The sequence below is a fragment of the Columba livia genome, chromosome 5 (genome assembly GCF_036013475.1).
Source record: "Columba livia isolate bColLiv1 breed racing homer chromosome 5, bColLiv1.pat.W.v2, whole genome shotgun sequence".
In the NCBI taxonomy this organism is placed as follows: Eukaryota; Metazoa; Chordata; class Aves; order Columbiformes; family Columbidae; genus Columba; species Columba livia.
In genome coordinates, this window is record NC_088606.1 from 2,767,625 (window position 1) to 2,780,280 (window position 12,656).

General features: G+C 41.0%; 1 protein-coding gene across 12 annotated transcripts in view; it reads right to left on the minus strand.

Annotated features, from left to right (window-relative positions):
• Nucleotides 1–12,656, minus strand: part of NIN (ninein) — a 69,436-nt gene that overhangs the window by 4,813 nt on the left and 51,967 nt on the right. For 6 of the 12 annotated variants that reach the window (XM_065063060.1, XM_065063052.1, XM_065063053.1 and 3 more), the window contains 5 exons: nucleotides 11,836–11,991; nucleotides 10,289–10,438; nucleotides 9,799–9,897; nucleotides 6,191–6,373; nucleotides 202–315 (listed from right to left, as the gene is read on the minus strand). In XM_065063060.1, the coding sequence (XP_064919132.1) occupies nucleotides 202–315; nucleotides 6,191–6,373; nucleotides 9,799–9,897; nucleotides 10,289–10,438; nucleotides 11,836–11,991 (702 nt within the window). Of the gene's footprint in view, nucleotides 1–201; nucleotides 316–2,058; nucleotides 2,545–3,815; nucleotides 3,863–6,190; nucleotides 6,374–8,637; nucleotides 8,699–9,798; nucleotides 9,898–10,288; nucleotides 10,439–11,835; nucleotides 12,022–12,656 lie in introns of those variants that run through there. The other 6 variants (XR_010472669.1, XM_065063056.1, XR_010472670.1 and 3 more) reach the window with 6 other exon arrangements.

The window sequence follows — 12,656 nt, forward strand, 5'->3', positions numbered from 1 at the left end:
CTCCAGACTAAACAAGCCCAGCTCCCTCAGCCTCTCCCCATAGGGCTTGTGTTCCAGTCCCTTCCCCAGTCTTGTTGCTCTTCTCTGGACCCGCTCCACCTTTAACTTTATTCCAAGCAAGAATGGCTTGGCAGCTTTTGCCCACTTAATTGTTTATAGAAATAACGGGGATGATTTGAAGAAGAGAATAAGAACGCTTACTTGTTCTTTCAGCTGATTCACTTTATCTTGGAGAAGCCTCTTCACAAGCCTCAGTTTCTGTTCAACATCCATCATACGCTCTTCCATCATTTTTAGAAGCTGCTCGTGACCCCCCTGCAAAGCAACATTTACGTGAGAATCAGTTAAGAAAAATCAGTTCACATTAACCATTCTTTTTCTCAGTTTATGCTTAAGACACATTTGAGTCTATTTTAAAGAGTCGACTAAATTACTAAACCATTTGTGGAAGCAAAATGTTGTGGCAACACTTAAGGGACACTCACAGTATTGAACTAGTTAAACTTGTCATTACCAGATCTAAGAAAAATTAATACAAAGTTCTAAGTTCTGTCTTGAACCTGAGAGTCAGATCTGGGTAGTTTCCTTTCCTGGTTCTTGGGTGTTGCCATATTTCTGTTGAATATGGGAAACAAAACACCAATCAAAACCTTAACGATCTGAGAAATAAGTTAAGGTGAAGTCATAAGGGCATGTTAATTTGATAGTATAACTTTTCCACACCGAAGACCCCTTGAAATTGAGTAATATCCTAAAAAAAAGCAGGATGCTATTACTCCAAAATCGATTTGTTTTTAGATTAGTTGTTGATAATTAATGTTTTCAACCAGTAACTCAAATTATTTCGCTCTTTTTCTTCAGTGAGGTAACAGACAGTCTCACTGAATTGAGTGCCCATTAAACCAACGGTTTAATTAGAAACACCAGAACAATAGGAAAGCTTGATTGCATTTGGGAACTTCAGCTGCTGACTGCAGGGAAGGGGATTCTTTATTGTATTGCTGGCTTGTTACTCTAATTCTAGGGAGTCATCTGAGACATCTCGACTTTGAGAAAACACAAACCACCTCCCCAAAATTCCTCCAAAACCAAAGTACCTTTGTGCACATAGGGGAGGAGAAATGAAAAACAGAGGGAGAATGAATGAAAAGCCGAGGGAGGAGTGTTTCAGGAAACAGGTTGCTCATCTAAACCACGGTAGAAAGATCCCCTCAGCGGATTGATTGAAGTCCAGTTAACGTTTTATTTGGTATAACACCAGAAATCCCTTAGGCCTATGGAAAGACGTTACAGTAGGGTCACAGAGAACGCAGCTGCACAGAGTTGCTGGGCTGGGTATTTCCCTGGATTAAAAAAGTACAGTTCAGAAAGACTTGTAGGGGACTTTCTAGTCAAGTTCTTTTGTAATTTGATTGGAATTCAAACCCATTACTAATTTACACTTCACACGGGTCACAGCGGCCTTGAGTAGTTCAGTAGAAACTACAAGTTATAGCACTCTCAATACCTGAAATCCCTGGTTTTTGGCTTAAAGTTGATCTGAGAATGTTCTAACTGACTTCATATTATTTCACGTGTAATGGGAGAAGCCAGCTCAAGCATCAGCTTTAAAGTCACTGAAAAGATAACAGCAAAAATACCTTTGAAAGCCAAGAGCTGAAATGATGCGTGGCTCCCGCCTCGAAAAATCACGGGCCTGAAAAAGGTGTTTTCCTGACCTCTTCAAGTATTAAAAATCCAGTTTAATCTAGTAATTTGGGGCAAAATAAACCACTAAGGAATGCTACCCAAGAAACAAATGTGTTAATAATTTTCCCTTTTTTGGCACTGCCTTTTTATTTATGGGCACGACAGCTGGATTGGCCATATACTACACATTCTTAAATGTGGGGGTACATCTGCTAAAGTACAGATACTCTGCTTTTCTTAAGTATATCCCCTATTACAAATCTTTCCCATAAGTCCTGATACGACAATCCTCAGTATCAAAGACAAGTATTTTGTCTAAAATTCTTGTTTCTAAAGCTGAAACTATTGATATTAGTAAGACAAGAGACATTATGTTTAAAAACAATTTTATTTTCGTTTACATCAAAAATGTCATCTTCCCCTGTTAAAAAGTTTATACATCTTATACAAAAACGCAATATAAATACCCCAGATTTTCTTCGAATCTCGTATAAAATTAGTAGCATTTGAGAAAAATAGTCTCTTTCCACATCGAGCAACTCCACGTTTTAAATAACATAAATAAAAAGCATTTGTAACGAGTTAAAAAAAAAGACAGTTTATGAACTTCCACAAAATAGATGAATAAATAGGAAATAACACTGTGGAGACTTAAAAATTATTATTATTATATTATTTTTTTTTTAGAAAAAGTACAAAATAATTTGATCCTCAAGTTTCTCAGCTTATGCCAGTTCGTGTGTTTGTGTGTGTTTGTCATGGTAAGGAATGAGATCGCAAGCAGCCAAGCTGTCAGAGGTGCCCGATCCTCCGGTAGGAATCTGCGTGCACTGCTCGCTGCTCCGGTAGCAAGGCCTAGAGAAAGGAGGCAAGTGGGATACTTCACCCTCAGATCCAGGTTCGCTCGTAAATACGTTACACGTACTTCAAGCAAAGCACCGATACAAGCAAAGCAAGCAACGCACAACAAACAAAAACACGCACAAAAGAAAGCATGCAGAGTATCACATGTTATATTTATCTACATAGCGCTACGCATTGAGATGTTCAGGATGCTTTTTTTTTAGATGTAAGGAGGCTTCAGATGGCTCACCCATTTAAAAAGGTCAGTGGTGGCAATTAACTGCAATTAGCAAAGCAGTGAAGTATCTTAGAGACTCTGTTCAGTGGTGCCCAGCGCCAGGGTGAGGGGCAACGGGCACAGACTGAAACACAGGAGGGTCCATCTGAACATGAGCAGAAACTTGTTTGCTGGGAGGTGCCAGAGCCTGGCCCAGGCTGCCCAGAGCGGGTGTGGAGTCTCCTGCTCTGAGACATTCCAACCCCCTGGACCCACCTGTGTGATCTGCTCTGTGACCCTGCGGGAGCAGGGGGGGTGGACTGGGGGATCTACAGAGGTCCCTTCAACCCCAAACACCCTGTGGTTCTGTGAAATAATCTACCATTATATATATAAATATAATCTTACAGATTGCTGAAGAGCATTTGTGAAAAATGTAGTCCAACTGACCTTTGAAAGAACTTATTTACATTTCTATTTTAAACCCAGCTCTAAGTCTTTTCCTGAAACAGGTGAACAAGCTGTTGGTCAGAGGTTATTTGACCTTTCAAATAAAGAGCTGAAGAAAGGGGAAATTGAGCAACTAACTCCAAACAAAAATACTGGTTAGCAGAGGTTCTAAGAGAACTTAAGATTGGGTCATTAACAGGCTCCTGAATCTAGTTATTGGGCAAGGAATATGAGATTGCTGCCGTGCAGCGGGTACAAATCACAGCACCAGACACAGCGGAAACACTCATTGGAAGTTCAGAGAGTCCAGACACATTAACACAGTAGAAAAGGCTCAGGAACTTTAAGTTTAGTGAAATTTGAACATATGACAGTATTCTTGGCGGGGACAATAGCTCAAGAAATGAATGAGAACACAAACCACCATAGCAACGACTGAAAAGCAATGAAAACCGCAAAGCATGAGGAACATCAAATAATTCCCAAAAATGAGGGGGATAGCTTTGGATACCTTATATTACACAGAAGGACTCGGGGATCTAAGAAAGCTGCAAAGTAGCAAAACTAGGTGATTAAATGTACACAGAAAGCATGGATAACCTGACGTTGTACTCACTGGTGAAAAGATGATGGAGAGGGATTAGGATGCAATTTTTCAAGATGCTAAAGGGGACATTAAAAGGGACATAAGCTCAACTAAATGCTAACCCTAAAACATGGATTAAGTGCGTTAGTGCATTGACTGTTATAAAGTGTGTTGGTGCCTTTGCAATTATTTGCAAAACCTCTCTGAAACTACTTTTATATTAATGAAGCTTTCCAGAAGAAAAGCTTTTACAGGAAACATAGAAGTGATTTATCTGTACAAGTACATTTCCAGGATGTGACCAGTTTGCAAATTGTTTCTCAGGCTTTCACAGGAGAAATTACAAAGTCATCGCTCCTAATGCAATACACAACACATTCATCTGCAGATCCTACTGCTGCAATATGGCTTTTACTCATTTCAAAATTCAACTGCACGCTCTATGAAACCAAGTACATTAGCCTGGTAATGCACGTCTATTGGGACCCAGCTGAAAGGGAGAGAACCTACAATTGATTTATATTTACTTATCCTATATTATTTGCTGTTCAGTTCTTTTTTGGGGGGGAACTTTTTGATTTTACGCCTTTTAAAAAAAGAATTCTTACTTCAAGTTTTGGAAACCTTAGAAACTATTACTGCTTATACTATCCCTCCATAACACCTTTTTTCCAGAATACCCTATTAGCATGTTCAGATATTTTTGAGCTTCAAATTCTTGCTCTTTGCTATATATATATCTGTATATATTTTTAAGTGTAGCTGCAATCTCAATTTTAAATTTTAAGGTTTTTTTTCTGCTAAAAGATTAATAAAGGTGTTAGAATTTTAAGTTACTTAGAGCTTCATATTTTCTCAGAAGACAAAGTTGTAATATTATTTCTTTAAGACCTGTGGCCTGAGCCATAACCCCAGGTTCCAGTATAAGCTGGGGAATGACCTACTAGAGAACAGCAGAGGGGAAAGGGACCTGGGGGTCCTGGGGACAGCAGGGTGACCATGAGCCAGCACTGGGCCCTTGTGGCCAGGAAGCCAATGGTACCTGGGGTGGGTTAGAAGGGGGTGGTCAGTAGGTCCGAGAGGTTCTCCTGCCCCTCTGCTCTGCCCTGGGGAGACCACACCTGGAATATTGTGTCCAGTTGTGGCCCCTCAGTTCCAGCAGGACAGGGAACTGCTGGAGAGAGTCCAGCGCAGCCACCAAGATGCTGAAGGGAGTGGAGCATTTCCCGTGTGAGGAAAGGCTGAGGGAGCTGGGGCTCTGGAGCTGGACAAGAGGAGACTGAGGGGGGACTCATTCCTGGGGATCAATATGGAAAGGGGGAGTGTCAGGAGGATGGAACCAGGCTCTTCTGGTGACAACCAATGACAGGACAAGGGGTAATGGGTTCAAACTGGAACAGAAAAGGTTCCACTTAAATATGAGAAGAAACATGTTCCCGGTGAGGGTATCAGAACACTGGCCCAGGCTGCCCAGGGGGGTTGTGGAGTCTCCTCCTCTGCAGACATTCCAACCCGCCTGGACACCTTCCTGTGTAACCTCATCTGGGTGTTCCTGCTCCATGGGGGGATTGCACTGGATGAGCTTTCATGGTCCCTTCCAGCCCCTGACATTCTGGGATTCTGTGATTCTGTGAGCCAAAGCTTCAGAGATTTAGAGATTTGGTTACTTTTCGAAGAAAAGAGTCATTTGGCAAGCCTGGTTCCCAAGCTTACACCTATATGGGAGATGCCAACTTCTCTGCCTATTGCCTACAATTCAGTTTTACATGTTAAAAACCCAAATCAACACGAAATGTGGCTCTAACCAATATGTGCACTGGCTGTAATCTTTCTTGGAATTCAATTATTTTTCCTCAGAAATGCCAAAGTTCAAGTTTCTGTATAATGTTAACAGTGTTCTCCAAACAATGTCTTGTCTTACGGCCAATTAATGAAGCAAGGCTGACCTTATAAAAAGGATTAATTTGTTTGTATTACAGCTGACAGAATATGACAGCAACAGCCCAAATGCATATTTTATGTCTATGTGCTTGTGCAATATGTGGTGTAGTGTGTTTTTTAAAACAATGGTTCCAAACATGGACTTTAGGTAAAGAAAACAAACCCCTATAAACACTTTCTGCGTATTGATCAGAAGGAGAAAAGCCAGTTGAATGTGGGTGGGAGTGGTTTTTTTATTTCAAGAAGGTTAAGAGAACTTTAGAATGAAGCTATGGCTCAAGCTAAATATGCTAGGGAAGTCGTTTGGTTTGTACCTATCTTTGATAAAATGAATTTTCATTTTTGAACTGGCATAAACAGAGAATGGATCTCATCAGAATCGGAAAACAACAAAAACTAAACAATGAGATGACTAACCAGATATTATTTTAAGGTCGTCACCTGCAGAGTAAAGAGAGCTTTACCTGTTGCATGTTCGTTGCAGAGGGTCTGCTCTCGAGTTCTTCCTGAAGACGTTGGCTTCTCCTCTCTGCTTGGAGGAGCTGGTGTTGGAGCTGCAGGAGCTGGTCCTTGGGCACCACGGCACAGCCTTGCTGGAGCTCCCGGGATGGCTGGCTAAGCATCGCGCTGCCGCTGGCCTGGAGCATCTGGACAGCAACATAAACCAACCATCAGCCCTTTGTTCAACGTGGTTTTTAGTGATGCACTAGGCTAAGTCTTGAACAAATTTCCGGGCGCAAGAGGAACGAGCCTAAACAGGCAACTTCTCTCTTTGCAATGAAAAAAGATGCATCTTTACGTGCAGTTCTGGAGTCTAAAGGAATCGGAGCTTTGATTCCTAATTTCAGAGCTGAATCATAAATTCACAGAATTTCTGATGACATCCTGTCCAAGTTAAATGTGCCTGTGGTGAGCTTTAATGTCCTTTTTAATTTTAACCTTGATCTCAGCAGCTCTTCTAAAGATAGTATCCACTTACAAATAAAAGCAGCAGCATGAGGCAGGCTGAAGAAGCTGCCCACAAGTGCTAATTACTTCTTTAGTCTTCTATATCGTCTTTAATTTAGGATGAGGAGATAACACCCTCAAAAGCCAAACAAATTTTCAATGTCATGTTTGATGACTTAAGTAGTTTGATGCCAGCTGCTACATTACATTTGGAATTCAGTATTTTAAATCCCATATATCTTTTGTTATGTTCTCTACTGACTGTAGGAATTAACACATTTTATAATTGTCAATTCAAGTCGTACCACAAGCAGAGTTTAATAGCAGGTCTAGAGAACTAAGTGTCTGTGCTACACTCAGAGGGGCCCTTGAGATATGGATGCATGGAGTAATTTGAAGTAGTTTAATTCCACATTTAAGTCTTGCTTTCACTTTAAAAGTTCACCAAATGCATCAGCAAGTCTATATGGTGTAAAGGCAGCATGTACCAAAGAGTTTATGCACACTGGGTGTCCTTTATGAAGTTTTGCTACCAGAGGAATCTTGTAGTTGGCAAAACTAGGCCTCTCACGTGGAATAAAAGGATCAAATTCATAATAGTTCTTGCTACAGCCAAAAAAGCACCTCGGAACAGTCTTGTCCCAAATGGTTTAGCTTCCCCATGTTATTTAATTAGGTGTTGGTCCCACTGATGAAAGTGGCTAGAAAAAAAGGCATTTCTGGCCTTACCTCACTGTGGTAATTGCAGCCACAAGAGCCCAAGTTAGATAAACCTGCCCAGCAGCAGATGAGCTTTCAGACAATATTAAGAGCTAAGACTGTTTCACGTGACTATTTAGCATTCTTCTAGGCTAAAGTAAAAGTCCGGTAAGACTACCTCATGGTTATAATACTGAAAAAGACCAGAACTGTACAGTAAAACAACCCCTGATGTTTCAGACAAGCTGCATTTGCATAAGTTTAATACTTTCTTCCCATAAAGTTCAGATGACCACATCATAAAATTCTCACCTCTTAACTCAAAACCATTGCTCTGTTCCCTTAGGAAGAGGCATTAAGATAATAGCAGTGCTTTTAACTTTCCCTTTCAGAAGTGGTAGAATTAAGGCCTCAATTCAATTATATTTCAGTTATTGAGTTCATCTGTAAGCATCTCTCTCCTGTAATATAATCATCTATAAGCAGCTCTTCTGGCCATCTTAGCATCTGTACATCTCTGCTGGCCCAGGTAAACAACAAACAGGCTTGTATGTATTTTAAAATAAAACTATTTGTAGTTTTTAAGCTATCAGGACGTTCTCTTGAATCAGCTCGTCTGTAAAGGAGCTATTATTTTATTGACAATATAAACAGTAAAGATATTGAGCTCGAGATTGGATTTGTTCAGTGCTTCCTGTAGGCACACAAATACCTAATAGAAGAGCTGTAGAAACAGTTAATATTCATGGCACCTTAAAAATAAACACAAGTTGCACGGCTAATGAAAACAATATAGTCTTGTCATATTAATTTGTGGAAGAAATTGGAACAATAACGAGCTTGCTAAACTATTAGGGATGACACAGTTAATATTAAGGAAACATTTGACAGTCTGGTGAGAAAGCATGCAGATATTGGAGATAAATATGAAAACACCTTCAAGCCTCACAGTCAATGGGTTAGAAGGAAGGGGTTGAGCCACTTTTCATTTTCTTATGTTCAATTTCATTCTTTTGAATGCAATTGATTGTTTCTTTCTGTTTTCATGGCAATGCCTTAGAAGTAGGCGCCTTGGCCTACAGAATCAAACTGCACAATATACTGACCGCAAAGATTTTCGTGCGGCTGTCCAAGTAAAAATCTTACATTAAAATGAATAGTGGCTTCTTTACTTAAAAGATGCATGGAATAAAAAAAAAAAAAAAATCCATAAAATAAATGTTTTCTCCATGCTAGGGTAGGACATTGAAAACGATTGCTCTACCTTCGCACACTATTTCAGAAAGAGAACTGCACCCTTCTCTGCTAGTTCCAACCACTGAGCTCTAGACACGTTAGCCACGAACAAAAGGAGAACAGCACAAAAGAGAAAGTTAGAAGTCATCAAGTGCTAAGTGAACGTTACACACACCTGCTCAGAAAGTCCTATCAGGAGTAAATAAAGTCTGAAGGGGTTTAAGAGTGTTTGGAATTTTCCCAAAGCTTAATTAAGACTGTACAAACAAAAGGGCAGGGCATGGAAACAAGTCTTTTCGGTAATTTGTCAAAATCTCATCTTTTCTCATCAAGTTTTCACAATTTTACAGCTAGCTACTTAGTATATTCAGCACAACATTTCCCATTTGCCTACTTGTGAAAAACATGAAGTCTATTAAGAAACAATGTTGGGAAAGTCTCATCTAGAAGATGCTTTGATTTATTGAACAAGTCAAAATTGTGGTGGGTTTTTGGTGTTCGCTTTTAAACTCGAATTCAGGACATCAAGCTCAGGTAAGACTGCTGAGACACAACTCGCACGTCTTGCCTGACCTTCAGGCATAAACTAATTTAATTTGCCTGTTCCTGTAAAAGGAGGACACTGAATAATGCAATTTTGCTAAGATCCAGCATGATCCATCTCCAGCAGTGCTGACCAAGCATCCACACTTACAGCAGGCTTGGGAAGAACCTCAGTTGAAGTTTTCACTCACACATGCTTTTCGATTAACAGCAAATTATGCAAACTGTTAATCTATCACGCTCTGGATTAAATAGCAAGGTTTAAATTCAGCAGATTACTCCCACAGTACTTAGGAATAGGTTTAGAGCAGTATTACACAAATATTAGTTAGGAAACTCGAGGTTACATGTTTCAGGAAGGAAAATGGAAGTGTTAGCCTTGCCTCAAGCATAGAAACAACATTTCTTCGCTCTTTGATTTTATAACTGAAGCCTTATGTGAATTATGAGGAATCACAACAGGAGAAATGTGTTTGTCACAGTAACACCTTGATCATGAAAGATGAGATTAGGCACTAGAGGAGATTAATTCTTGCTTTGATTAGTTTCCTCTGTTCCTACACATATAGAATTTTTTAACATGAATTAATAGATTCAATGAGATAGTGATGAAGCCCCACACTATTCAGTACTGACTGAAAAGTACCTCCATTAACTGATCGTCCAGTTTGACTTGCTTTTTTCTTAGCCCTTCATTTTCTGAGCTGGTTTCCAGTTCACGTTCAAGAGAATTCATCTGACTGATCTGTTAAGGACAAGAAGTTACTTTAGATGGTCATTTCTTATTTTGTCTTTTTTAATACACAAGTCACAAATCAGTGCACATGAAGACAATTCAAGATTAAAAGACACAGGTATTTGGACAAGTAAAATGTTTCGCTAAAAGTGATATCTAAGACAATGTTATACAGCAACTCTGACACAATTTTCAAAGAATAGACAGAGCTACTGATTTTTAATCTAGAAGTGGTAATGCCCGCTCTGCAAAAGCACAGAGACAGTCAGCAACTTGGGACAGGGATTTGTGAGACCAAGAACACAAAGCTGAGCATAGAAAAAGAAAATCACAGCTTACCACATTAGCTCTTAGAGATGCAAAGTCTTGCACTGAGTCACATTTACCATCTAAAACTCACCTTTCTGTTTGCAGATGACAACTCCTTCTGCAGCTGTTCGCACTCTCTCTTCAAGCTTAACTTCTCTTGCTCTATGGCTTTGACGATACCTGACTGGCTTTGATGCTTTTGGTGCTTTAGGGAAAGGATTGTGGATTCCAGCTGTCGGATCTAAAGAGCCCAGAGATGAACAGATGTGGAAGGACATTCCAGACCATTCAAAAATCAAATTATATCCACTTCATCTAAAATACCGAGTACCAATTGATTTCGGAGTCATAACAGATTCTGGTATATTTTTTACATTTAGGCTTTGAGGAACAAAAGGTCTTTCCTTTCCTCCTCCTCCTAATCTGCCTAATGCTGTGCACCAAGAAACTGAATTTAAAGAATGCTTGGAATATTAAGAACTTGGAATGCTTGGAATATTAAGGGACCAGAATGTTGGACAAGGATTATCAGGATTTTCTTTTAAAAAGGAGCTGTTTGAAACATCGTAAATGTGTCCACATACTCAGTGCAGATATAAAGGAAAACAAAGGGCATATTTAGTGCTACCTGGCACGGATAAGACATCAGTCCCTATCTCTCAATCAGCCCATTATTAACTCAAGTGGCACCAGAGGAGGTTGATGTTGGATCTGGGGATCAATTTCTTCCCCAAAGGGCTGTGGGGCATTGGAACAGGCTCCCCAGGGCAGTGCTGGAGTCACCAGCCCTGGAGGGCTGGACAGACGGAGATGAGGTTCTCAGGACATGGGGCAGTGCCGGGGGTGGGGTAAAGGTTGGACTCGATGATCTTGAGGGTCTTTTCTAACCAAAATGATTTTATGATTCTACAAAACAAAGATGCTGAAGGGAGTGGAGCATCTCCTGTGTGAGAAAAGGCTGAGGGAGCTGGGGCTCTGGGGCTGGACAAGAGGAGACTGAGGAGCGACCTCATTTATGTTTATGAATATGTAAAGAGTGAGTGTCAGGAGGATGGAGCCAGGCTCTTCTGGGTGACAGCCAATGGTAGGACAAGGGGTAATGGGTACAAACTGGAACACAGGAGGTTCCACTTAAATTTGAGAAGAAACTTGTTCCCGGTGAGGGTGCCAGAGCCTGGCCCAGGCTGCCCAGGGGGGTTGTGGAGTCTCCTTCTGTGCAGACATTCCAACCCGCCTGGACACCTTCCTGTGTAACCTCATCTGGGTGTTCCTGCTCCATGGGGGGATTGCACTGGATGAGCTTTCCAGGTCCCTTCCAACCCCTTACATTCTGTGATTCTGTGAAAAACTATTCCATTGTGCATTCTTTCCGCAAACTAATGAGCAACTTTCTTCTCCTATATTACCTCTGCCAAACAATCATAGAATCATTTCAGTTGGAGGAGACCCTCAGGATCATCGAGTCCAACCATAACCTAACTCTAGCATGTGCCTAAGAACCTCATCTAAATGTCTTTTAAACCCCTCCAGGGATGGTGACCCCACCACTGCCCTGGGCAGCCTGTTCCAACACGAATCATTAAGCCTCGCCTAGCACACAGGGTCCACCTGTGATCCGTCACACCTTGCTCACGTTACCTTCTCCCTGGAGTGCGTTAGGTCCGTCTTAGCGCTCTGGACCTCTCTCTGCAGCCTCTCGTTCTCCTGCCGGAGCAGCTGCTGCTCCTGGTCCATCAGCTGCTCCTGGTGGTCCTGCAGCCCTGAGGAAGGCACAGCCCCTTCTAGAACCCGATTCTTAAGACAGACAGAATTGCAGGGTTAGGCCTTCAACAAAGAAGCAGACATTTTCTCTATTCAGGTGGTTTTTAATTGGCTTTCGGTAACTCTAAAGCTGCAGGATTCCTGTCCTCCTCCCACCCTACGTTTTCCACCAAGAAACCCAACATATTAATCATGGTGCCAACCCAAAGCGCTTCCTTTTGCTAAAATCCCGGCTAATAGCTGCGCGCCAGAGCGGGTGATGCGAGTGCACAGAGTTCAACACCACAAAAAAGCGATTTGTGCTCCATTTCACAGCCTCATCAAGCAAATAATAGAACTCGCTATTATATATTATTCAGTAATAGCGGTAATTTAGTTCCTGTTGTACAATTCTGAAACAGCCTCTTTTCCATGTGGACATTAAATATTCCTTAATTACACGGCAAACGAGCTAAATTAGTGACTGAATTCATAATACCAATCCCAAGACTGCTGTCTACAACCTCTTTCAGTGACAATTCCTCATCAGTTAAGAGGCTGACATAATACTGTGCCTTTCAAAACCAAGTCTGACTGAAAATTAGAGCCCCCTGTCAATTACTGGTTTGATTGTTAATAAGCGTGTAGCTTTGATAGGTGTAAATTCATACATGTCCCACAGATTGAATTATTTTTGCAAAAGATTTCTTTGAGGGAAG